The sequence below is a fragment of the Cyrtonyx montezumae genome, unplaced genomic scaffold, assembly GCF_038088225.1.
Source record: "Cyrtonyx montezumae isolate F1298 unplaced genomic scaffold, pur_monq_1.0 scaffold_12, whole genome shotgun sequence".
Taxonomy (NCBI): Eukaryota; Metazoa; Chordata; class Aves; order Galliformes; family Odontophoridae; genus Cyrtonyx; species Cyrtonyx montezumae.
In genome coordinates, this window is record NW_027071848.1 from 4057315 (window position 1) to 4085065 (window position 27751).

A 27751-nucleotide genomic window follows, 5' to 3' on the forward strand; every position below is an offset into this window, starting at 1 on the left:
GAGCATTAACTCTTTAACTCCCAGTGTCTCATATGATGTTATGATGAGGATTACTGTTAACAAAAATCATAAAACCATGACAACCTGTTATCTTACTGCTCATGGATCCAAAACATATATTAGCAAGTATCTATCTAAAAGCTTGAGGGAGGTCAAAAGACTGTAAGCTTATCTGCTGCATCTGTGTGTGCGTAGATCAAAGCTGTCATCATACTTTACCTAATGTTGTTGATGCCCCATCTGTGGAGATTTCAAAAACAAGGCTGGATCAGGCCCTGGGCAACCTGATCTAGCTGTGGTGTCCCTGTTCATTGCAGGGGAGTTGTACTAGATGCTATCAGAGGTTTCTTCCAACTCTAAGGATTCTATGATTCTGTGATCATTGGAATTACTGTCATACTAGCTTTTGAAATTGAACTGAACTATTTATAATCTTCGTATTGCTACTTGATGTCTACTTCTATCTTAATGATTTGCCTTACATTTTAATAACTTATTTTGCATTTCTTATTTACTCATTGATTTATACAACATCTCTTGCAAATATAGCTAGGAGCTATCATTAAATATACGGTTTTTTCTTGGAACGATTAAGGATGGCCTCTGGGAACTGTTGGTAATCCATCCACAGGAGACAGCTTATGACAAGAATAGTTTGGGGTGACGTTTCTCTTTCATTACAAGGTGGTAGGTGTGTCAGTAGCATGCTCGTTTTCTTCATACAGACCTATCAGTGCAGTTACACAGGATGGTATGGCTCCTTTGCACACGGGCTACAGTAAACAGCTTGACACTGCCCTCTGACTTGGCTGCATTGCTGCTTGTTGAGCCCAGCCTCATAAACCCAACATATTAAGAACGTTGGCTGCCATATCACAATAGTCAATATGTTCTTGCTATGCTCAGATCATTTCTGGCTTGAGACGTTGATAAATTCAGCAAGTTGTAAAGATGTGGCAAAGGTATATCCTGGACAGAATTTCAGTAAACCTGAAAAATAAGGGGGAATTGAGCCTACGGGAAGAGTACACTGAAACAATGCATTTAAAGGCAATGATTGTTCTCACAAACTACCACCTTCTATGATGTCCCTGGTAAGTAGCTCCAAGTCAATACCATTGTGTGCTTTGAAGTCTGAAATGGAAATTTAGACTTTAGGGCTAGTTGTGTTACCTAAGAAAATTGATTCCTTGCACTTATCCCTGTGGCATTGTCTAAGCACTGGACGACAGTGAGCCATCATATTGTACAGATCCTGAACTTCCCAAATACTTGCCATGAGCAATGCCAAGTAGATTACATTTGAAAAATCTCATCTAAAATCTACTGGAATGCATTTTAGCTGACATGAGCAAGAGTAATATTGCTAAACAACACTGAGAAAGTGTGGTTCGTACATTAATTTCAGACAATATATACATTATTTTAAAAGCCTTCCAGTCCCAGAAAAGAAGATTACAGGGGAATTTATTCAGCACTAAGATGAATGATTTTGCTTTTTCTCCTTTTGGCATCCAATTAAAAGGATATGTGACAAAGCAGTAAGTTAACTAGCACTGAAATGATATATGCTAAATTAGTATAGGGGCCAGGTAGGTGGGATCTACGTAATTACCAGTTTCCAGGTATACACTAAGATCATTGGGATGTTGATTTACAAAAGAGAAGTGAACAATTCCTTCCTTTCAGGAGATAAGAGAAGGCCACAAGGGTTGGAGAAGACAAGTTTGAATTTCATTTTTGAAAATCATTGCTTTTGCACAGAAGGCACTGGGTTCTTGAATTGATGTGGGGAATATTTCAGCCTCACTTTGATTCATGATGAGTCTTTTTAGTATTGCCTTGAGAATGGTAGGCTGAAAAAAAATCCCAAATGACTGTCCTCTACTGTCTCTGGTCAATGCTTGGGTTGTAATTTAGTGTTCAACATCCCTCTAGTCAATTCTGGTGCAGGAGTGTCCATTTACATTCCTGCCTTTCAGGACTGCATTCCTCATGGCAATCTGCTCTTTGTTAGTGAGTTGCTGAGTTCTTTGGTCTAGCATTTCATCACAGGGCTGGTTATCAAGTTTCAGGCTTTCCCAGATACAGATTCAATTCTTTTCTGGTCTATTCTTTTCACCTTTATCTATAAATCTTGGCTATTTCCTCTCAAGGTTAGGCTATTTCAGGCTCCAGACTGAATATCGAGAGGTGACTCAGCTTTAGAGTTACGCATAGAAATCCACCATCCATTTTTTTTGCAGCTATCTGGGAGGAAAGCAGGGGTATGAATCACATTTCCAGGGAGTGAATGTGGAGATGAAATTCAATTTTGATTAACCTTCCCTGTACATTTAAGGAGCCGTTTTCCTTTGACATCATGCACTGAAGTGGTAGCTTTATATGCGATGTTGACTAGTTTAATTTCTATAGGAGTAAGTAGTTTACTAATTGTTTATTAACTTAAAACATTATTTGGATTGAAGTTTATATACCTAGTGATACAGTTGTTGCTGATTTATGATGTATCAATAAATGCATCAGTACTTCCTAATGTGGTTCTGTCAGTTATATTCAGCCTCAGTTCTTAGCTTCAGCACTTTCTCCATAAAATGTTTGGTTCCTGTCAGAAAGCAAAGGGAATGATAAGTACACCTTACTACTACTGAATTTCCAAAAAGAACATGGAATATGGCAGTCTGTTCAGGGCACCTGGAGGACAGACAGCCTACTTGGCTCAGGTGCTTGTTGCTCTCTAAAAGCAGAGAGAACTCAAGAGTCTTCAAAAACATATCCAGTCTGCTTAAATTAAATATCAGACTTTTTCCTTTTGAGTAACAGAGGACCAAGAGGAAAAGTTAATCCAAACAAATTCTGAAAATGAGGTGTGTGAGTGGTCCTGAGTGAGATCTAAACACAAGATACTGAGGTGAAAAGAAGGCATAACATTTGTTGCTGCCCTATTGCCATGATGTTGCTGTTTTGATTTCATCTAGATTTTATGCCTTTTAGAGATTATTAAACAGAGTTCAAGGAGGGATTTAGTCATGGCTTAAATGAGTCACAATAGATTTTTAGGCTGGACATAGCTACCACCTTATCAGAATACATCTTTTGAGTAAGTGTGAATGTAAAGATGAAGACAACTTCCATTCTAAACCAGGATATAATAATGAATTTATGCATCTAAATGCTTTAGCAGCCCTCAAGAACTTTCAGAACTAGTACAATGAATGACTTTTTGAGTTTTTAGATAGGTTTTAGCTGTCAGATTATGTCCAAGACCACCTGGCATTTGGTAGAATTTGTTTAAACTTGCTTTTATTGTAGTTGTTTTTGTAGTGTCTTCTAATTCCAGTGTCTAAATCATGATGCTGAGCTAAAGGTATGTAAGAACTTGTGATCTTGCAGGTTAAATAACTTGCTCTTTTTCACACTGGTGTGTGCTTATGGCAAAGCAGAGAGTAAAAATAAATCATATGGCCCACAGGATTTTGCCCAAATGAGTGAACTCCTCCCATGCAAAGGACAGCAAGTAAATTCTGCAGCACTAAGATTTTTCAAATGTAATCTCTCCTTTTCTTCCTGCAATTAAAGAACCTTCTTTCAGTAGTTTTTTTCTGTGTCCTATTTCTGCAGCTGGACCTTTCGACATGCTACCTACATAGCTCTGAATTCTGTTTCAGGCATAAAACTGTCAGGATCTTCTTCAGAAAACTTGGCTAGAAGGCATAAATTTCCTTCCGCTCTCATGCCCTTCACCTTGAACTTGTTTTGTGTGGAGATTGTACAGTAGCTGGAAAAAAAATCCTATAGTAGAATAAGGAGTAAGGCAGTGCAAGATTCTTCCTATGTGTAAGATGATGACATTGCAGGCTGTTCAGGGTGCCACTTGGCTACTTTTGAGAGATAGGACTTAAAGTCATGTAAAACTATACATTAGAATTTTGAGGTTATTTTAGCAGAGATATGAAGAAGTTGTTATGTTTTATTCTAGTGGAAAGTCTGGAGAATTATTAGTGAATGGCATCACATTAATTCTGTCATTTCACTAAGGATATAGATAAAATATCAAGCTAAAATCTTGATTGGTATTTATTTTTTCTAGAATAATGGGGTGCTAGACTTGAGATATGCTGAGAGGTTTGTGAGAAAGGTCAGGTTCGGTTCCTACCATCAAGTAAACAGTTTGTGATAGAGGAAGACACAAATTCACATGGGAAAAAATACTTTGGGAAACGCTGTAGGTGGTAGAGCACAAAACTGAACACTGTCGGTGGTAAGGCACAAAGAGTCAATGAGCATGAAGATGCGTTTGCTCAGATTATGGAAATCAAATATTTCAGATCAGTGTCTAAAAATGACTTTAAAATATTAACTGCTCTTACTTTTTGTCATCCAAGACTTTCAAACTGAAGACTCATATAGCATGTCCTTACTGAAAGGTAAGGTGTACTTGCAGTGCAACTACAATACAGCAAGGACTGGAAGTTGTAGTAAGAATGTTGACGTCCTGAGAGGGATTACTGGGAGCAATACCATAAATACCAGTTTGCAGATGAGTAAACTGTGGGGAAGACCTGTTTACCACCCCTGTCAAGATGAGCAATCCTGAGAGCTGTGGATCCCAATGTAGGCTTTTACTTCTGTCATCTTGAGTTCTAGCACAGAGAAATAACATTCTAATTTGTGCTATTTGCTATGCAATAATGAATAAACAAATCATCCTTGTAGTAGAAGAAACCAGGAAATGAAACGTAAATTGTGATCTGTTTTGGTCTCAGATTTTTCCGGGTTTTAATAATACAAAAAAGGATTTATCTATTCAAGCTGTTTAGGGAAATATAAAGGCATAAAATGCTTTATGCATACACTTCAATTTTCATTCTGGTTTTAACATTTAGCATTGAATTTTGTGCTAATTATCTGAAAAAAAAAAAATCAGAGATGAAGTTAGATCTATAAGATCAATGATAATAGGAATACGTTACCATAGACACATCTGTTCAGTATGACACCAGAATACGGCTGCATAAAGAAAATAACTAAAGAAGTTTAATTTCACAATGCACTGAAATTATGCACTTGTGAAAAATTAATTATAGCTCTTTCACTGAAGCGGTGGTCCTGTGATGTTGATTCTAAAATATTCAACAAGCTATTTCAGTGCAGAGTGCTGTCAAATGACAGAAAAACTAATATATCAGGAAGTACTGAGAGATGTATAAAAGTTTTAATTATAGCAAGTGGCCAACATTTCTGAGCTTAGTTTGAGCACGGCTTAATTTTGAGTTTTACAGTTTCATTTATAGCTTCAGAATTTCTGCACGTCTTACAAAAATCCATCTTGTAAATTGGCATGAAATTCTACTATTTATAGAAAACAGGGGAAGAAGTAGAGAACAATGTAAAGCTAAAGTATGAGATGACAGCTTTCTGGTGCAGACAGTAACAACTAGAGAGTTGCAAACTTTCTCACATTATTGCAGCCTTGTGCCTTTTTTGGTGTGAATTAACAAGGAGGAATTTGGGCCAGAAGGCCTGGGCTGTCATCTAGCCTAGTTCCCAAGTCAGAACTCCTCAGAAATCAGTAGGCAGCAATCATCTGCCCATTTGGTGCATTTTGTGGTTCAGCTTGCTTTTCCAAGAAAATTATGTACAAAAGCAACATCCATTAATAAGCAGATTTCCAAAACAGTGTTCAGAAAGATTCATTTTTTTATCATTAAAAAGGTTAAACACGCATGCCAACCATGAAACTTTAATTCTCTCTACCTTTTCACATGATAGGTTTGATGAGGAACCAAGGGTCATCAAAGGTTGTGAGATGAACTACATTCCTGTGTTGGTTTGGTGGTGGATGAAAAAAAGCACTTCCTATGGTGTATGGTTCTTTGATTTAGTTATTTCCCTCATTTCTCTCTCTCTTCAGTCTCAGAGGGGAAAAAAAAAAAAAAGAAAACACAGCTGTATTGAATCTCTCCAGTACACAAAAGATTAACCCAAATGGGATCTTTTATTTTCTGAATATGAGTCCACTCTCACAACAGATCCTGTCTATCTTCCTCTTTACCTATAAGAGAAAAATCTTACAGTCCACTTTGGTTTGTTGTGCTGAATCACTAAATCTTGGTGGCCCTTCCTCAATTCCAGATGACAAGCATAAGCAGGAATAACTTCTCTTCACCTGCCCTTCAAATATACTTTCACTAGAGACCAACACAATATATAATTGGAGCCAGGACCAAACTCCCTGACTTTCTGAGAAATTACTTCTGATTTATATGCTTTCCATAATTTTTGCAGTATTTTTGCAGTCACGGAATGATAGAATCATGTCCACCATGACCACAAAACCATATCTCTCAGTGCCACATATCCATGGTTCTTGACCAGGAACAGTGTCTGTACCACCTCCCTGGGCAGCCTATGCCAATGCCTCACCACTCTTTCTCAGAAGAGGCTTTTCCTAATATCTAACCTGAATCTCCTCTGGTGCAACTTAAAGCCATAAGCGTGGTTTACACATAATCTCAATATTGAAGCATGTGTATTAATATTCACTCACTTTGTACCACAAAGAGAATGAATAAAGTTAATTGAAATTAGTAAAAGGATATTGCTTTCAGTAGAGTAAAAATTTAACGCATGTTTTATTTCAATTTTATATATTATTTTGTCCAAATTCTCATATTTTATAGGAATGTAGATCTTTATGACACTTCTGGAGTTTAAAAGATTGCTTCTACTATGATTGGCAGTAGACTCTGTCTTTGTTTTCCTGAGAGATTTGATGTTACTTTTGGTTAATGTGCAAAATGAGGCATGCTAAAAGTTCCTTGGGTCAAGGGGAGTGTAATTTGTAAAACTGGTTAGCTTAAGTATTAAGGGAACAGAAAATTTTCCTCTTAGATAAATATGGCTCTAGTCAATTGATATTCTGCTGTCAGCATGCATGTCTCATTCAGTCTTGTCCTCCATGTAAAAGAGATATTGACCCTGTGTACTACTCTGAGAGAATAATTTTGCATATACATGTATTAACTAAATGTTTATAGACAGCCCCATATCCACAGAGATTGACAGAGCTTCTAGCTTCTATAAATGGTTAAAGAGAAACAGAACTAAAGTCAGTTAGCTTGTGAAATATCATCAGATTATAGCAGTAATTTGCATTTTGTAAGCTATTTCAACTGAATACATTCTCCAAATTTGTCTGTTCTTCTCTTCATGTGACTCAAAGGAATACTGAAGTGAGAAGAAGACATCACTAGAAGAAATTTCTAAGGGTTGGTATTTTAAAAGGAAATTGACTACTTGGAAATAATAGATTCAGATAAATAATATCAGTGCAAAAAATTCTTTAAGTACTTGGAAATAATTGTCTTGCTTAGCTAATATCAGTGCAAACGTTTATTTATTTTGTTTTTTCTTTTTTCTTATTTCAGTAATGTAGCTTGTTGAAAATGTTTTGTGGGTTGAGCTAAAATTTTTGGTGATAAAAATTTGAAGTGAAACATTTTACAGGTTTGCCCAGAGAGGTTGTGAATGCTCTCTCTGTGGGGACGGTCAAGGCCAGGCTGGATGGAGCTTTGAGTAACCTCATCTAGTGGGAGGTGTCCCTGCCTATAGCAGGGGGTTGGAATTAGGTCCCTTCCCTTAAAGGTCCCCTCCAACCCAAACCATTCTGTGATTCTATGATACTATGATTTTGGCTTACTTGACTCATTTTGGTGATTAAATCCTTTAGTTTGGTGTTGTTCATTTATATTTGTTTTATAGCATGAAACTAGTATATATATTAACGTTCTACATAGAATTGTTTGTATAGTCAGAATTTTTCTTTGTGGATGTTGATGGTCATGTCCGTGGGCATTGTCAAATTTTGGCTTTCAATGCTAAATTCTCTGCAACTCAAGTCATCAAAGAATTTGGTGTCCAGAAGACAGTAATTGTTCTTTGTCTAAGGCATTTGCTGTAATGTGTTTCTTTGAACACAGAGCAACAAAACTGTGGCAATAGTGGTTTGGTCAGTACCTGTTGTGTGTTACTACAGCATGAAAATAAAAAAGCTGTTTTTCAGTGATTCCACGGGTTGGAAACTAACTGCTGAGCATCAGTTTCCAGATACAGTGACTGAGTTGCTCAAAATTAACAGTAGTTACAAAAACATTGTCTGATTGGGTGGGCATGATCTAGATGATGTATTACTTGCAGCTCAAGAGTAATTTTGTTTTAGAAATCTTGCTTCATGTCACTAGGGAAGAGGATGTCTTTCACCTTATTTTAGTAATTTAGAAATAATATTGCAATTGGTGTGTAGGAGGAATGGGAGAATGCAGCAGAAGGAGAGGGAAAGAATAACCACAAGCAGTGCTCTTTTCATTATACTTGTGAAAATTAACCTCTTAATGGTTCCAAAAAGTTGATTGCTTTATGCAAATTTACATGTATGTATATGTAAGTATGTATGTATATATCTCAGTTTTTATGCATGTATATATACCATTTTTAGCGCTGCCTGAGTTTTAAAACTCATTCTGAATACTTAGTGGGGGATAAATAAAATTGCATCACATTTGCTGTAAGACAGCTATAGCAGAGTAGTACAAGTTTACAAATGTCCAAAGGTGGTGGAGAAGGGAATCTTTTTTTCAAGGCTCTGGAGTTCCTGGATGCCATACTTAATGGAAGTGTAATTTACAGGCATCAGCAGTGATAGAAGAGTAATGAACAGAAAAGCTGAACTGAAGACAGAACTAAACTGTGCTGTTTTTGAGAAAGACACATGCCTTGAGAATTTTCTTTAATTTCTATTTAAAAAGTGAAACAGCTCTGTATGGACAAGTGGAAGAGAAATACAGCTGAACATATTTTGATTTGATGCCAAAAAGAGGAGCAGAGATAAGAAATGGAATCATTAGTAAAACTCTAAAAGAAAAGTCAGTCATGGGAGTTTGTTTGCTGATGCTATTGTTCCTACTAAGATAAATTTTTAAGTCTTAGTCTGGGGATAATTTTTAAGATTTAGATAATTCCAGAGGAAAAAATTTTGAAGTATCTAGGTTGGCAGAGTGTGTTCAGCTCCCAGCTGAGATACATATACAGCATACATCATTGACTTTCATAGAGACAAGTTGCTGACAGACATTTTTATAACATTATGTGATTCATAGGTAATATGGATACCTGATTCAAGCATGCTTTTCTTGAATTCCATAGGAATTGACAATTTGTATTTGTAAAAACTCTAATTAGCTCTATATGCATATAATTACACCGACAGAATTAGTCTGCATCTCTAAATGAATTCTCTCCACTAAGATTTTTTTCCTTCTTCATAAGGAAATAATAACTTTCTTCATATAATATACTTATTTTACATATTATTTTCTCTTTTGAAGTAAGATAAGTATTAGATTAGTTATAGTCATAGAATCATAGAACAGTTTGTGTTGGAAGGTACCTTTAAGATCATCTATTTCATAGGTTCATAGGTTCATTTCCAACCTCCCTGCTATAGGCAGAGACACCTCCCACTAGACCAGGTTGCTCACAGCCCCAATACAGCCTGGCCTTGAATGCTTCTAGGGAGGGGGCATTCACAACCTCTCTGGGCAACTTGTAACAGTGTCACAATAATGAATTTCTTCCTAATATCTAGTCCAAATCTACCCTCTTCCAGCTTAAAGCCATTTCCCCTCATCCTGTCACTATCTGCCCTTTTAAAATGTCCCTCCCCAGCTTTCTTTTAGGCCCCCTTCAGGTACTGAAAGGCTACTGTAAGGTCCCCCAGAGCCTTCTCATCTCCAAACTGAAAAGCTCCAGCTCTCTCAGCCTGTCCCCATAGGGGAAATGCTGCAGCGCTCTGATCATCTTCCTGGTCCTCCTTTGGACCAGCTCCTAGAGCTCCGTGTCCTTCTTGTGTCGAGGACTTCAGAACTGGATGCAGTACTTCAGGTGGGGTCTCATGAGAGCAGAGTAGAGGGCCAGAATCACCTCCCTTGACTTTCCAGTCACACTTTTCTTGATGCAACCCAGCATAAATTCGACCTTTTGGGCTGCAAGCACACACTACCAGCTCATGGTGAGTCTTTCATCTACCAGCATCCCCAAAAGTTACATTATTAGAACAACTGCATTACATATTTATTGTTTATTGAGCCCAATATTTTGCTTTTGATTTCTAAGGCTACTTTTTCAGAAACTATAGAATCTTGAATCTTGATTTAAAATTGTTAAAAAATAGAAAACAAGAACTGTTTAAACACATTTTCAAAATAAGGCATTTATCTCTTTGATCAGAATTTTAGCTGTGGTTTATTTATATATTTAGCTAATAACTGCTGTCAAATCAATGAATAGGAATACTTACAGCATGGCTAGTGTATATGAAAGCTGTAACCATCATTGCACTCTCCAGGTATTGTGAAGTCTGTTACTATGATGTGTAATGAAAATACTGGCTATACCGATAAAGTCTAAAAGTATGTTTTCATGAAAACATAGGTTACTTGCAGTATTACAAAATTTTATATCATATTTTTCAATCTTACAATAGGTTTCCTTCCAACAGTTTCCTCCACTAAAATAACAATACAGAAAACAAAATCTTAGGTGTTTTGACAAATGCAGGTCTTTATCAAGTACAGTATAAAATGAAGTTGTTGTTATGGAAATTTACTGAACTTTATTTACTTATTTTTTCATACAATGATTTCCTGGACAAAAACTGTTGGAGGTTTATTTTTAAGAACTGCAATAAATGCTGTTGAACTTTGGAGATTCGTTCCTCCTTCATTCATGCTGTTACCATGGAAATGTGCATTTTATGCTTAAATGAATTAGCTTAGTTCATAAATTACAGTTCATAAATTATAAAAGTAAAATGTTAATTCATAATTGGGAGGATGATAGCAAATAATGAGAAGAGAAACATAATTTTCCCCAACTTTCATTTTCCCTAAGTTTTCCAAACAATCATTATATATATACATTTTTGTAAGGGGAAAAAAAAACATAGGCCTCTAATCATCTTAGCATTTCACCTTGTCTTTACCTCTATCCACACAGACATTCTTAGCATTGTATATCAGTTGTAAAAGCCATCCACCATGTAGATTAATTTCTGTAGGAAGTAGCAGTGAAGAGTTTCCCTTTCCTATTTTGCTCTTGGTATCCTGTCTCACACTCTTTCACTTTTCAGACATGCATATTCCTATATACTTGTGAATTTCTATACCATATAGAATAAGTGGGAATCCATCTACATACAGTGCAATCAAGGTGACAGTCTTACTCTAGAAAGGAGAAAGTTTAAAAAGAAAAAATACCTAGACGACAAGGTTTAATATATATTTCCTCTTGCTGTACTTTACAGCTGTAGACCTCAGGGCTTCATATCTTTCCTATCCTTTCACTGGTCTTCATGAGACCTCTCAGTAGCTGGAAATATAAAAAAATATTCAAGACAGAGCAGTCAATTTTTGTCTAAATTGATCTCAATTGGAAAAAAGGCAGTGCTTTCCTGTTGATTTTCAAGGAAATATTTGCATAACAAGAATAAAAGGCCATTTAAAGCAAGTATATGACGCTTAGAAAATGTGGGATAGATGAATGGACTGTCAGGTGGATTGAGAATTAGCTGACTGGCAGAGCTCAAAGGTTGTCATCAGCAGCAGAGTCTGGTTGGAGGCCTGTAACTAGTAGTGTTCCCCAGGGGTCAGTGCTGGGTTGGATGTTGTTCAACATCCTTATCAATGACCTGGATTAAGGGGATGGAGTCCAGCCTCTGCAGGTTTGCTTATGATACAAAGAAGGGAGGATGGGCTGGCACACCAGAAGGCTGTTCTACCTGTGAACAAGAGCTGGACAGACTGGAGAGTTGGGCAGGGAAAAACCTGATGAGGGTCAAAAAGATTAAGAAGAGGGTCTTGCATCTGGGGAGGAATAACTGCATGTATCAGTACAGGTTAGGGGATGACCTGCTGGAGGCGAGCTCTGCAGAGAAGGACCTGCTGGTTCAGGTGGACAACAGGTTAGCCATGAGCCATTGGTGTGCCCTTATGTCCTAGAAGTTCAACGGTATCCTGGGGTGAATTAAAAAGAGCTTGGTCAGCAGGCTGAGGAAGGTGATCTTCCCCTTCTATTCTGCCCTGTTGCGGCCACATTTAGACTACTGTTTCCAGTTCTGTGCTCCCCAGTTCAAAAAAAGACAGGGATCTCCTAAAAGGAGTCCAGCAGAGAGCCACAACAATAATAAAGGGCCTGAAGTATCTCTTGTATAATGTAAGGCTGAGTAACCTGGATATGTTCAGCCTTGGGAAAAGAAGACTGAGAGTGAACCATTCTTCATAAATGTTTATAAATATCTAAAGTGAAGAGAGAGGCAAATGGATAAGGCCAGGCTCTTCTTGGTGGTGTGTAGCAATAGGACAAAAAGTAATGACCTAAAACTTGAACATATGATGTTCTGTACTAACATGTGGAAGAACTTCTATATGGTAAAGGTGACAACACTGGAAAAGGTTACCCAGAGAGGTTGTGGAGTCTCCTTCTATGGAGATATTCAAGATGTGGCTGAACACCTGCCTGTGCAGCCTTTTGTAGGGTACCTGCTTTAGCAGGGGGTTGGACTCAATCTCTTGAGGTCCCTTCCAACCCCTGCAACTCTGTGATTACGTGATTGTCCTTCCTTGATGTGAGTTTTTGAAGGATGGGTTATACAGACATTTGCCAAGAACAGTCTAGGTTCTGTGGAGATGTGTTAGTCATCAATTTGAACAAAGTACAGGAAATTCAACTGCAGATCCTCAGTTACGGGGTCAGGTCTTCTCCATCAGCTGGTAAGATGAGGCACTGGATAAACCTGATCCACAGGTTATAGGCACAAAAGAGGAAAAATCATAGAATGTCCCAAGTTTGTAGGGACCCACAAGGATCACTGAGTCTAACCTCTGAATCCACACAGGACCACTCCAAATCCAAACCCTATGTCTGAGAGCACTGTCCAAATGCTGATTGCACTCCTGCAGCTCAGGGCTGTGCCCACTCTCCTGGGCAGCCTGTTCCATGCCCACCTCCTTCTGTTAAAGAGCCTTTCCCTCACCCCTACCTTCCCTGGATGTAGCTCCATGCTATTCCCTCGAGCCCTATTGCTGTCACAGAGAGCAGAGCTCAGCACTGTCCCTGGGACTTTGAGTAACCCAAGATGTTTTATGAAACTTTCCAGTTCCTTCCTTCTGAACCTGTTTTTTTGTTTTGTTTTGTTTTGTTTGTTTGTTTTGTTTTTATTTTGCAGTCTTTGGTTTTAGGGTCACTGGGAACAATGAAGAGACGCTTACTGAGAAAGACACAAAGAAGTCACAATCAGTTTTTACTTATCATTTGGCCATGTACTTTCTTCAAATTTGCTTATTACAAATAGTTTCATAGTTCTATTTTGAAATAGTAACTACAATGGCTTTGATTATTATAATATATATATATATATTTAATATCAAGAAGGAACATTTTCTTTTATGTTATTCCACATTTCACATCAAAATCTTCTTCTGTGCAACCATAGGACAGAAAGCAGAAGGCTAGAACATTAAGAAGAAAAGTATTAAATGCTCAGGAATTAGAGAGTTGTATTAGCAAGATTTTGCAGGAAAAAAGAAACAGAACATTTTCGGGGAAACCAGTTAAATGAGCCCAGGGGAAGGACTTTGCTGTTTACTGGCCTGGAAGTGAAGAAGAAAATTTGACTCAGCAACTTTTCTTTCAGAATGCCAGGGTGCCAGAGAGATGTTTACAATACTGGCAAGGAGAATTTGCAAATAACCTCTTCAGCCTCTTTCGTTTCTCTTTCTGAAAGTCTGAAGATTTACTAAGCTCAAATTGCTGATTTAGTTCTGTGTCTGTTACATTTCACTAGATTTACTGTTGCATTTATAAAGGAAACCCTAAGGAAATGTTCTTGCAAGTTGTAGCTTTTTATCCAGAGTCTCGTTTCTTTAGGTATTTCCAGGTGCCCCACAGACTCAATCCACTCTTTAGGAGTCAGCTGTATTTTTCCATTTTAAACCACTGACTCTACAGCACCCAGGACCTGTGATCTGTATCAGTGCTTTCTTCACTATCCCAGTCTCAAGACATGGAGATTTTCAGTGTAATGAACTTCCTGTAGCTGTGTAAAATCGCATTTTCATGACAATTTAAAATCTTAGAAATGGGGAAAGGAGTAAAATCCTTCCGGTTTAAAGTTAATGTGCTGAAATCAATGCATTTGATCAATACAGGGCTAGAGTCCTGTATGGGTGGTATAACTGAGTGTGAAAAGCCAGGGTGTGATGGAGCATGACTGTAGCCATGCTGCCATGGCTGCACCAGCATCACTGCAAAGAGAGAGAAATGTACCCATGGCTGACAAAAGAAGAACAGGACTGTCATTTCTCCCTCTTCCTCTCTCCATTCAGAGAGTAATATACCCTTCTCACTTCTTACACTTTATTTTTCTGTCTTTTTTCTAGCTCATCTCTACTTTTCCCATGGATAGTGGAGTGCAGTCACAAGATCTTTCTTATTGCAGGATGATTTTCAAAAGCATTTTGTAATGTTTACCAACAGATGTTTTGCTTAAGTGTAGTAAAGCACTTCGCACTGTGGTGCAGACACTGGAGAGCATCACTTTCTTCAGCATGTTTTTAGTGTACTGCTCTATTGTTCTTCTCCTTTAAAATATCCCTGTTTCCACGATGCCTGGGAACAACCTCAAAAATGATTAGACTGCCAAAGATGAAAATATTACTCTCCAGTACAGTTTGTTTTTCTGTGACATTTTCCACGTACTGTCTTCGTCCTTGAATAACACTGTAGCACAATGGGGATCCTTGGCCACAGCATCAGCATATAATGGCAACATGCCATCTCTACTACTAGTAGTACTACAGCTAGTACTACTGCTGCTATTACTACTACTACTAAATCCTATCACACTTTTTTGGGCAGTGATAGTGCTGTTTCACTCTGCTACTGATAAATTGCAGCCATAGGCCTGTCCCCTCCTCACTTGCCTTCATGTCCTCCTGCGATCAAGACCCAACAGGACAACACAGGCCTTCTCCTCTCTTTGAAGCCCCACAGACAACCAGGATTCCCTTGCAAGTGTTTAGTTTTGCCATCCTTTGGCAGAGGAGCATAAAGTAAGGTGAAATCTAATAACTCAAGATAAAGGCTCCAGCAGTTTCTGTCATCTAAGAATATTGAGGTCATGAGTTCTTTCTTTTTAAAGAGGGTCTGTAGTGTGGCACTTTTGGACTACTGTCTCGCTAGTGTTTTCATGCCTGACCTATATTTTCTTTTTAATGCAGTAACCTCTTTCATTCATAGGGTTCTTTCCTGTGGTCTCCAGTTCAAAGAGGCCCTGAGCACCTGAAATGCTCTGCTATTTCTGGCATGTCTGGCAGGCTCAGACAAGGTTTTTCCTATCTCATTGTTAACTCCAGCGTGTTAAAGGCGGCAAATATCACCAATACGCAATGCTTTTGACCTGCTAGTAGTCATAATAAAATACTGTTCATTCCTTGATGAGAACGCTGCCTTTAAACATTGGACTGCTTCAATACTCAATGTTTTGGCAGGGGTGAACAAATCCTGCAGGGCTCTGCTTGTGTAGATTACCTGAAGTAGCCCCCGTTAAATGTGTTAAGTTGGTCTGCTATCAAAGTAATGCCTTGCTGGCTTGTACTGAGGTTTCAATTTTCCATCAAATTCTCAAATGCCCCACGGTTATTATAGGAGGCATGGCTGGGAGTCTTCCCTTTTCACTGGTACAGTGTCACAAGGGCCAGGCTCTGTAATTTCCTAGATAACTTTTCCTCCCAGACAGTTAGGAGTCATGTGAGATTATCCTGAGTGAAGACTCTGGGACTGCATTAACTCTTGTTTTCCTAAATGTATCTGAGGTCCTTTATGCAGGTTATCGCTTGGGAGTCATATAGTTACACAGCTCTACTTTTTCTTTGTCAGATCCCCATTTTCCTCACACTGGGTTTGTTTGCCTAAATACAAAAACATCAACTTTTTAGAATCAAGAGGTAGAAAGTTATTTTGCTGACTGAAACCTTGTATAATTCCTTTGGCAGAAAGGAGACTTGAATTTGATTTTCATATGCTGCCACATGTTTGCCTGAGCCTTGCCTTGCTGTTTGGGACTGTGCATCTATTCATCTTTGCTTTTTGAATTGCATTTCTCCAGTGGATCACAATTCCCCAAGATCTGTGATATTTTTTTTTCCAATGACTTAGATGCTATATTTTAATAATTTATGTGCTGTTCAGCATAATACATCCTGATCTTTTTCTCTTCACTTGAAGTCTGTCAGAAAAACCCATCAATTAATTCTTTCATGACTTTGCTGAGCAATATATTGCTCATTGGGTGGATTATGAACTCTCATAACTTTGGGATATCCCAGTTTTTTGAACTATGGCATATAGACCCCAGTTTAATTGCTAATAGAAGATGCAGAATTAGATTTAAGAAGAGGGTTTGTCTCTTTTGTTCTGGAAGTCATTGCTTGTGCCAAAGACAGTTGTGATTGCTAATTACTTAATTTGTATGACAGATGGAGCTGAGGATCAAATTAAGTAGCTGACTTAGAATACATCATAGAGCAGTATCTAGCTCTAAACACGACTGCTTTTTTCATTCCTAAAAAAAGGCACAAACAATGTCAGGCTAAAAATAGCAATTCGCTTGGAGTTGACGACAGTTTCTGAGAGCTTGTCTTTAGGAAGATGTTGGAAAAAACCCTGCCGTCTCTCCCCTCCCCCTGCTTTTCTTCTCTCAGTGCACATCCTTCTGTTTAAGCTTCTTCACCTTGTTGCCCACAAAAGATACCCACCGACTTTGATAGGACTTCAGTATTTCTGCAGGGTTCCAGGGGGTTTACGTAAAGGATTATTTAAAGAAATCCTAAAAGTCACTGCAGATATTTCTATTAAGTTACGCTTATCCTACACAAATTGCTCTGTGCTGATGGAGAAGGAGGTAGCAAAGCCTTTTCCACTCTCTGCCTCCCACAGTATCTGCTGCGGTGAAAAAAAGAAAAAAAAAAAAAAGAAAGCAGAAGCTCTTCTTGGATTTTATTCCTGAAGGCTGCTTCATAATTCAGTATGAATATTGGTGGTTCCCAGTGCTGTAAACAAAGAGTTGAGTCCCTGCATTCCAGTAAACAATCAGTTAACGTGCAGCATCCCAGCAGCTGACAGGAGTAAGAGAAGAGGTTTGATCTTATTTTTGTGCATGTGAATTAAAGCTTTGCCTTCTGGCTAGGTTCTGAGTTCCCTCCTTCTGGAAGATATCTCAGCATTTTAAATTCAGAATATGCAGTTACAAATGTGAGGGCACAGCCATCTCCAGGATTTTTCTGCTTTGATTTTAATTTTTCCGCTGTGTTTCTAATCCCGGAAAGCAAGGCAGTGGTTTGAAACCGATGTCCAGAGTCTCAGCTAAGAGCACAATGCGTTTCAGGATCTTCAGAAGTAGTCCGCTGCATTTTTATTAAATGAGAGTGAAGGAGTAGGTGGGACTTTTTATTTAAAAATAGATTAGCACAGGGGACTGAACTTGCATTTGAGGAAACGTTAATAAGGCAGCCAGCCATTGTCCTTAATCAGAGACGGTATTTGTAAGTAGAACATGTTGAATCTGTCATGATTGATGACGTTGTCTTTCTTAAAAGGGATGCTGCATCTTTAACAAGACCAGGCAGAAACAGTGCAGAATCTACAGTAAATTTGAGAATTGGCAGAGAAACCTTTCTTCATTTCCCGTGTATAACGTTTGTAAAATATTGAAAAGAAGACATCAAAGCCAGGGGGAAATATAAGTAACTTGCTGCTTACATTCTAATTCCTCACCTTTCCCCTCTGGGTGAGTTCCCCCTCCTTTTTCCCCCCTGAATTTAAAATGCTGGAAGGAAAAGCAACTGAGGTCCAAGTTTCAGCTGCTGAATTCTCTGCTAATTGAAATTACTGGGCATCTTGCTATATATAGTCGACGGAGAGCTATGTAGCTTTCACTCAGTGCCTTCAAGACATGTCTTTTTGTAGTCAGAAAAACAGAGATCAATGCATTTTCAAACTGACAGAGGGAACGGATGCTCCTTAGTAGCACATGCTCGGGATCGTGTGTGTACCGTTTGTGCAGAGCAGAGACGCTGAATACTGGTCCATATGCTCCTTGTTTACTGCAATGTTTTTTGCATGTTACTGTGCACTCCGGACTAATGTGAAGGTAAGAGGAGACGAGACAACAATTTGGCAGGAATGTACATGTAAAACCAGCTGCAGAAAATGTCTACCTTGTGTTGCTGAGTACTTTGGAATTGCTGGCTGAACAAGCATATTATTACAGGTGGTTGTGGAGGCTTTGTTTTATCGTTGTCTGTATTGCTAAAGCATAGAAGCATGTTTTAATTTTGCAGCATAGTGACCTTCAGTTTTTAACTGCTTGCTGCTCAGGTTCTAGGCTTGTATATCTTATAAACATGTTTTGCTACTGTCCAGGTAGGCCAGAGACAAGAAGCCAAAGGCTGTTTGTGCAAAGCTACATAGCTTTATATAGGATAAGAATTCCTATACTGTGGTCCCCGTGCATCCCCCAGGTGATGCTGCTTGCATGCTTTCTTGTTGATTGCTTGCCTGGGAATCGGGGTCTCGCTGCTGTGCCTGGTTTTGCCTTTGTGTCCCGATTTGTTTCTAACTGAAAACAAAATGCATACAAGCAAATTATAAGCAGTGTTCTAAGAAATAAACAAGAGATTATTACTGCAAAGTGTTACAGAAAAATGCCAGCTGGCAGCACTGGTCTCTCAATAACTATTAACCAGTGTTTGTCACTCATGTCAGCATTTGCTTGCTCTGTTAATTAGTGTCAGAACTTCAATATAAGTTGCTGGATGTATTACCTTCTCTGCGAGTAGGACAATATTAGCAGACAGGATTGGCATTGAATTGAGCTCTAAGCCAAGCTGTGGGCCAGCTGTGGGAATCCAGTTGCATAATTTAGATGAATTACAGTCCTCAGTCAACATATTGGGGAGCTACTTTCAGCTGTCTGGCTTTTTCAAGTTCAAATGAGTTTGTCAAATGATGGATTAACTGCTTTACCTGGAAAAATATTTGTTAAGAATATTTTGCTTTTAAACTGCTTTTAGGTTGCCCCTGCATTAAAGTACGTTTTCTGTATTTGCACTTGGTTTGATAATAATAAAAGTCATGTTTGTTTATTAGCTTGAAATAGTTGTATTGCTATTTAATTAAAAATATATTTTGTATTAGAAGCTCACATTCTAAGAATCTGCTTCTGTGGATGTGGTCAAAGTCTGTGCTGCTGGTTGCTGTACTGAATTGCTAAGCTTTCATATTTTATTACCTTCTAATTAACTTTTGTAGTTCATTTTTTTTTGTCTCTTCTGAGGAGTAAGGTGAAAAATATTTTCTTTGAATATTAGAGTAGCAAGCAAAAAAAATTAGTTAAAACTTTTAATGATCTTTTGTCTTAAGATACAGCAATTGTCCTTATGCTTTCCCTATAATGCCTTAGACAGATTGGTAAATCATACCTACATTAAAAGCCCAGTGTTCTTTGCAGCAAGTTGTCAATAAAGAAATATTTGGAGACCAACCATTCTTCATTGTTCCCTCTGTCCCCCAGCCTGCAGAACTGCGTTGAAGGTGTTCTGCTAAAGTGGGTCTGTTGTTGGGCACAGATTTGTCAGTTTAAATAAGAATAGGTACAGGAGAAATTTCAACATGACTATTTTTACTTGAAGTTCCATAAGATACCTTTATCAGTAAGTACCACAGCAACTGTGAGGAGTCTCATGGGTTTCACTCCTGAAATGTTTTTGCTTCCATTCATAAACACTGAAAAAAGTGAAAGGTTTATGCTAGCCCAAGTCTGATGATTGTTTCAAAAAGATATCTTTCATCTGTTGGGACTTTCACAGTTAAATGTCTCTGGAATAATTGTTTGAGACAAAGCATAAACATCCTGACTGTTATTTACGTGAGTTGTTCTAAGGACATTGTTCTCAGTTGTTCAAATTTTATCTAACCCATCTGTTTCTTATGTATACATTGGTCATCTGCTTTCCAGGCTATGCATTGGGGTATAACAACATAGAAAAGCGTTGTACATCCCTGGAGGAATTCCCCAAACATGGTAGTGTCACTGATGTCTTCAGGAATTCCTATACTTGTTTTCTGACATGAAAAATTACTTACTAAAAAGAAGTTCATTGGAAGGTGCTTCCCATGCCTGGTCATTCTAAAATGCATTGCAGAACTCTGTTGCTTTTAACTTAGTTGGCATTAACATAAGCCACAGCTTTATGGGTGGCCAAAATAAATGAAATACATTATAAAACATCTGTTTCTAGTTTTATTTTTTCCCCTTTTAAACGGGTGGAAAAATCTCAGTGGTTCTCAAATATTTTAGTCTTTAAGTCATAAGATAGAATTAAACTTTAAGTACAGGCTGTAGCAGGAAATAGATTTGCTTGCCCTGGAAAGTGAAAAAGAAAAGCGATTGGGTCTGTTTCTGATGGCAGCTGCAGTTTATGGCTTTAGAGAAGGCAGATTTTTCAAGTTCAAGGTAGGACTCTTGCTTCTTGATTGCCCATATGAACTTGGTTGACATATGCAGACTTGTAAAAAGAGCTCTACTCCATGCATTCTGAATCAAATTCTATGTTTACAGTTAATTGGAGACTAGTACAGACCATGAACGTGTACCTACCTATGTGAACTGCCTGTTTACAAGACGCAACACTATGAAATCACTGCCTTTTTAACTGGTCTCTATCTGGCTCTCATATACGCATGGTTTTGTACCTCAGTGGAAGACAGCACAAATGAGCACAGAAATCAGTGAATTAAAATCTAAAAGCAGTGCCTCCTAGATCAAAAGTGCTCTTGTATAAATGTGCAGCTTGCCTGAAAAATTACTCTCCCCCTCTCTGTGGTTGCTATATGTGTTGCTGCATTTTCAGTGTGGCTATGGCAGGGGGCTGCCCAGTGCCAGATGTCCATAGTTGTGCTTGTGTCCACTGTGTATTGAAAAATACTTTCTGTATTTATATATTAAAAAAACTGTCTGTTCCTGGCTTAGATAAGTGTTTCAAATTCCCTCCATATTAGCAGCATTTCTTGTAAAAATACGAGAGACATCGCAAATGTTTAGGTTGCACAACCCGAGACAAAGTCAAAAAACCTTTATGGAGAAGGGTCTTGTTTTTCTTGAAGTTTGCAGTTTCCTTCCTCTTCCCCTGGTGAACTGTATGTGTAGTTCTCACATTTTATAGTGGATCTGGGCTGCTATTTCTTGCTGACAGATTGAGGGTCTTATGGGAGGCTCAGCTGCTTCTTCTGGGAGCCTGGGAAGCAGAGTTGATGTCTTTTGTTGGTACTGTGGTGTGAGCACTGGATTTTCTCACCTAGAAGCACCTTATTCTTAGCAAAAGTCAGAAGAGAGCTTTGAGGCTATCAGAACTTAATACCCTTTCTGAGGTATCAGAGGTCTCTCAGGAGGTTCAGCTTTAGTTCAGTGGGAGTTTGAGGCACCTTACGGAACTGAGCTCCTGCCTGAACTCTGGGTTAACCAAGTGCCTTTCTTTGTTCTGGCTGTGGACTTTGGGACTCAGTGATGGTGACAGAAGTGTTTCACACACACTCCCTTTTATCTCCCGTGCTTCAGGTAGAAGATCATGCTAGCCTTGGTCAAACAGTAACCATGGTATGATTGATGACTGAAATTCTGACCCCGAAATTGTCACTTTTTGGAGGATCTCAGGTGATGCTGAGGACCTGTTGTGGAACAGAGCATAGCTTAAGTCCATGGAGAATGCTGGAAACTGCCATCCTTTAATCACTTTAGCTTTTTCTGTTCTCTTGTTCCACCCACATTTCAAAAATGTAAGTTATTATCTTAACCGAGGGGTTTCCAGTTGCAATGTTATCCTGTGGATTAAGTAATAAAGGCTGAAGAACTGCAGTAATAAATAGCAGAGCATTTCACTGCCAAAAGCTGTAAAACATCACAAAAGCCAACTGAGCTACCAGCTTCTGTCCACATTTCTACACCTAGCTGTAACTCTCCCCCTCTCCTGGTACACTTTAATGATATAGCTACATAACTAAGTTGTGTAGATCACATACCTCACCACCTGTATCAAGAATTGCTTTGGTCTTCCAAAGGAAAAGAGTTTCTGAATGTTTCAAACTTGAGACTGTATTGCCACAACATGTTCTTCTTTAGTCTTATATTTGCAAATGGAGGATAAATTCTGGCATTTATAGATAAATCAAAGGGGCTTGGACTCTTAACTCTCTCAGAGTTTCAGGCATAGTGCCTGTTTCTTACGCATATTTTTCTTCTTCAACTCTTCCAGCACACACCATCCTCTAGCATCACTCTATTAAGCAAGAAACAGTTCAGAAGTCACATTAATGAATTTGATACAAGATTTTAAAGGGAGTAAATAAAAAGCTTGTTTTATCACTTTTCCTATTTTAAGTAAGAATAGACTCTTAAACTGTTCTACTCTGAAGTTTTTATTTGAGTTATTCCTTTCTGTACTTCTGATGAAGTATGACATAATCTGGCCCAGTGTACCCTGAACAGTCCTAACTACAAACCAGGTGGCAGGACAAAGCACAGTTCCTCCAGTACTGGACACCAAGATGAAATTTAGGTTAGTACTAGAATGCAAACAAATCTGATGTGGAATTTCTACCTTATTTGGCTTGGAGATATAGCAAAGGATAGTAACATATATGTTGTGAGTATCAGGCTAAATTTCTGTAATATATATTCTTATCTGATGATAAAATATTTGCCTAGACTATAAAATAAGCAAGTCTTTATAAGGGATTTGCTCAACAGTTGTGGAATCTGACCTTGAGAGCTAAAAACTTTTCATTGCTGTAATTCTTTTGTTAAATAAAGGCAGAATTTTAGGGAAGAGAGAACTCATTAAAGAAAAGAGTTACATATCTCTTGTTCATGCTTCTATGAAGAGAACTCTCTCAAAATTACCACAGTAATGACACCACAGCATTTATTTCTTTTGGTAGTTTACTTTAGCTGTAATTAAAATACACTGTTACTGCCCACTCTTAAAGGCAGAAAAATAAAGTTCTACTTTCTAACCCAGTTTTTGCAATCACACCAGAGAAGCTAATAGAAGTTTTGGTAAATAGGTAATCTGAATCAAGTGTCATATCATTCAAATACAGTTCTTTCTGAATAAGAAATACATCATTTGAATCCTTAAGATTGGTTTCCCACTTCTGAAATCAAACTTGCCCAGATTTGCAAGTGCAAGCATTTATAATACCTAAGTATGTACTTTAACACTGCTCAGCTTGAAATGTTGATTTACGACACGTGGTCATATCAAGTAATGAATGAAAGCAATAATTAGAATAAATTAACAAGAGAGCAGCAGCTCTGGTTTTCTAGATAGAGTGGAACTATACCTAACCTTTATGCTAGAATAATATTATCTTAAAGGTCATCATAAATGAGTGAATTGATAGAGAGATGCTAAGATGCCGAGCACAGTATAAGAAGTTAATTCTAACTAAGGCCAAATTCTTTATGAACACTAAAGCAAATATGAATGATATACTATGGGGATATAGGGTACGTACCTAAAGGTAGGAGGGTTAGCCACAAAAATATTGTCCAGAATATACAGGAGCTGGGTGTTCTTCATTCAAAAATACCAACAAAAATATTTGAGTTCTGTTTTATATCTCCCATTCTAATGTGGGCTCATTAGAGCTTATCTGATGTGCTACTCTTATCAGAGATATATAATTGGCCTTTTTGCTGGAGGAGAATTGAAAAGATCTAGGACTGTAAACATATTTAAATTTGTTAGAGTTTTAAGATATGCAAGTCACTATAATAACATGTCTATATCTGACAATTTTATGTTTATATGAAAGTGATGGAAAATGAAATACTCTACTCCTAAATCACTACTGATGGCATTGCTCTGGGTACTAAATATGCCAGTGCCTGTTTGTTTTTTATGAGTTTGTGCAGAAATTAGATCAACACTCTTGACATACAAAATGCATACAATGCTGCATACAAAATGCTCAGGTTTTCTTTCAGGCAAAAGTAAGGTTTTCTTTCTCTAGGGAAATTCTATGAATCCTATCACTCTGATGGGAAGAAATGCAAAAGATCATTAAGTAGTGATGGGTAGAGCTGATAATAGCCAGCAGCAATTAGAGATTGCCCAACAGTGTCTCATAGCTGTCTCCTAACTACACACACTTGTAACTTCTATCTTTATTCTGTCCCATTTGCTCATGCTAAATTAGATAAAGTTATTAATGTTCTGTGGTTGAATGTAATGTTGCATTTTCCAGGGTAAGTCTTCAAAGATGTGTCCTCTCTTATTACTACTGGTTATGTGTGTATTTTGGAGACATTGAGATATTTTGTTCACATCTGGCCCCCCATGTTTTTGGAATGGGAGGAAAGTGTGACATGATTGTCCCTGTCTTGGGGGGGGGAAAGCCTTCACCATCTTCCCTCCATGATACCCTTACAGACAATGAGAGACAAGGAGATGTCTTTTGGAAGTAGAGAAGCCTAAGTTGAAGAGAAAAACTGGTATGTTTTCAGTTGTGGATGCACACTGGAGAAGTGAACTCTGGAGCACATTCAGGCAGCTTTCCTTCCACCTATATCCCAAAACCAAAATAATCACTAATGCAGAAACTCCACAGCAATAATAATAAAAAAATTATTAAAAGCATTGCCATCACTGTTTTCTCAGAGGTAGCTGATATTTCCCTTTGTGTCACCAGAGAGATCTGAGTGCATGAAATGGTATAAATTCTCCTGATAACAGCTTCCAGAGTTCTTCTGAAAAGACAAGTAGAACAAAATGCAAATCTCACAAAAACAAACAGAAGAAACCCGAGCATAAGCATTTTTTGTTTTAGTCTCAACTTCACCTAAGAGGTGAAACTCAAATTTCAAATTGAAATCTCTGAAGAGAAGTAATCAAAAAGGCTTGCCTTCTTTTGATAGCATGGAAGATCATTAAAACCTTAGGAAAGGAAGATTAACTGTAGAAGTGAAACTCGGAAAAGCATTTTCATCCAAGTTCCAGGACAGATGAGGTAAATATGATAGTTATTTCACATATATCTGCTGAAATTTTGCACAAGATTTTCAGCCTGCTCCAGATCTTTCAAAACTTCAGTTTTCATCTGCAAACAAGAATAATTGACCAAGTTTTCAAGTTACACAGAACAATCATTATCCAGTCTGATAGTGCAGACTGTACGCCTATTATGAATTGCTTAAAGATGCATTTGTGGAGAACTGACAGATATTTTACAAGAACAATATTTCTGTTTATGTAAATTCTGATGTGGAAGAAACTTTCACAATGGTTACATATGTTATTCAAGGGGTTAATTAATCCATAATGGCATATGTCATACTTCTCTATGAATCTATGAATCTTCTCAGCTTCCAGTTTTCAGGTCACTCAGATTTTTTGCTATATTTTATTCCACTAGACTGAGGATTCAAATGCAAAGTCTTATTCCTCCCATGAACCGCTCTAGACTGCTGTGAAAGCATCACCTAATCATCTCTTTGATTAAATAAATAAACAGTGCTCCTGGCATCTTTCACTACAAAGCACAATTGCCAGCACTCTCATCCCTCTCCTGACTTGTCTTTGAGCTCTCTCCAGTTTCACGGCAGGCTTTGTGATCTGTGCATGCCACAGCTGGACACAACCTCAGAGCAGTTGCAGCCCTGTGCAGAGGTAATGAATATCTTGGCTCCCTATAAAGGTACCTGAATGTGTGTCCAGGGCTACATTGGCTCCTTCAACCCTGTTGCTGCACTGGGAATTCCTGTTCTGCCCTATATCTACCAAGGCTTCCATCTGCTTAACAGCACACTCTGCCTCTCTGGAAAGTTTCTATGAGGAAGGATTGCTTTCTTTATTCACAAATTTAGGATTTTATTACTGTCTGTGTTAAAAAAAATACATTGCTCCATAGTTGTGACTTTTTGCAGCATTTACCACGCTACTTTTTTTTCTGTCATTTCTAAATCTGATCAGTAATTCTTCCAGACTGATCAACATTTAAACGCCTAAGACCAGGACCAGTCCTGAGGAGCCCACAAAACACAGCTGACAAACAGCCTTGTTTGAAATTACACTCTGAATTCTTTTGTTAGACACTTTTAATCCACTTAATGTGTGCCATTTTGATTTTATTTTTAATAAAATGTCATGCAGCACCATATCAAATGATTTACAGAAGTTTATTAGCATTGTTACCATTCTCAGCCAAATTTGTAATCCCATCTAAAAAAAGATAGCATGTTAGTTTGACAGGATCTGTTTTCCATTAACCTATCATTATGTACATGACTTTCTTTCAGATCTTTCTTAATATAAATTTTATCATCAATTTCATGCTAAGTGTTTTTGAAAAAATAGCCATAAATAAGATAACAGAAATTGAAAGGAATGAGTTTAAATGTTTAGAAATTTCTCTCTGACTGAACCTTAAGTCAGGAATACTTTTAAAATGCTGATTTTCTTGCAAAGTACAGGTCTCCCAGTTAAAATGGAAAAGCAAATAGATAAATTATGACTAATAGAAAACTTGTGTGGAATAGCTGGTTTCTTTGATTAGATCACATTCAGTGGTTGAAACACAGAGGAAGCCCATCTTAGTGAAGCCCTTTATCTTTACTTATATCCTTGGATTCTGATGGCTATGATCATGGTAAGCAATTCAGAAACTAGACATTATATAAAGCATCATGTTTATTAGAAATAAAATCACATTACATAGATCCATTGGAAAATGAAAATATGAAGACTTTGAAAGTTTATTTAATTTATTCTAGAAGACCACTGAAGAAACAAACCTGAATTCTTGTTAAGAAGTGGTCAGAATACTCACCATTGCTTTCATATCCTTATCTTCCTTTGTTCTTTTGAACGAATCACAGACTGACTGACACTGGAAGAGACCTCTGGGTCCATCTGGTCCAATCCCTGCTCCAGCAGGAATACTCACACCATGATGACCATGTCTGGGTGGCTTTTGGAGATCTCCAAGGACGAGACTCCACTGCCTCTCTGGGCAATCTCTGGTAGTGCTCTGTCACCCATGAGATAACAAAATGCTCTCTGAAATTCAGACAGAACCTCCTATGTTTCAGTGGTCCTCTTTTGACTCTTTTCATGTCACTGGGCACCATTCAAAAAAGCCTTGTTTTGTCCTCATTGCAACTTCCTTTCAGATATTTGTATAAATTGGTCAAATGCCCACAACACTTCTCTTCTCTAGGCTAAAAAGTCTCTCAGTCTTTCCTCAGAGTAGGCGTGCTTCAATTCCTTGATCATTTTTATGGACTTTCCTTAGATTCTCTGCAGTATTGTCTTTTTTGCACTGGGGACCCATAACTGATTGTAGTACTCCAGACATGGCCTCACAAAGACTGTGCTGAGTGAAAGGTTCACCTCTTTGACCTGCTGGTAATATTCTGCCTAATACAACCAAGAATATCATTAGCCTTCTTAGCAGCAAGGGCACATTCCTGGATAATGTTGATCTTGGGGTCCACCAGGACCTTCGGGTCCTTTTCTGCAGTTCTGTTTTCAGCTGGGTGCTCCCCAGAATGTTCAGCTGCTTGAGATTGTTCCTCCCT

At 38.0% G+C, this 27751-nt stretch overlaps 1 protein-coding gene across 5 annotated transcripts in view; it reads left to right on the plus strand.

The window, feature by feature from the left end:
- The window catches only part of DLG2 (discs large MAGUK scaffold protein 2), a 1006374-nt gene that overhangs the window by 239676 nt on the left and 738947 nt on the right, over window positions 1-27751 (plus strand). For 4 of the 5 annotated variants that reach the window (XM_065729947.1, XM_065729948.1, XM_065729949.1 and 1 more), the window contains exon 1: window positions 16276-18265. The exons of the other annotated variant lie outside the window; for it this stretch is intronic. In XM_065729947.1, coding sequence (XP_065586019.1) covers window positions 18146-18265 — 120 coding nt within the window. In that variant the 5' untranslated portion in view covers window positions 16276-18145. Of the gene's footprint in view, window positions 1-16275; window positions 18266-27751 lie in introns of those variants that run through there. 5 annotated transcript variants of the gene reach the window in all.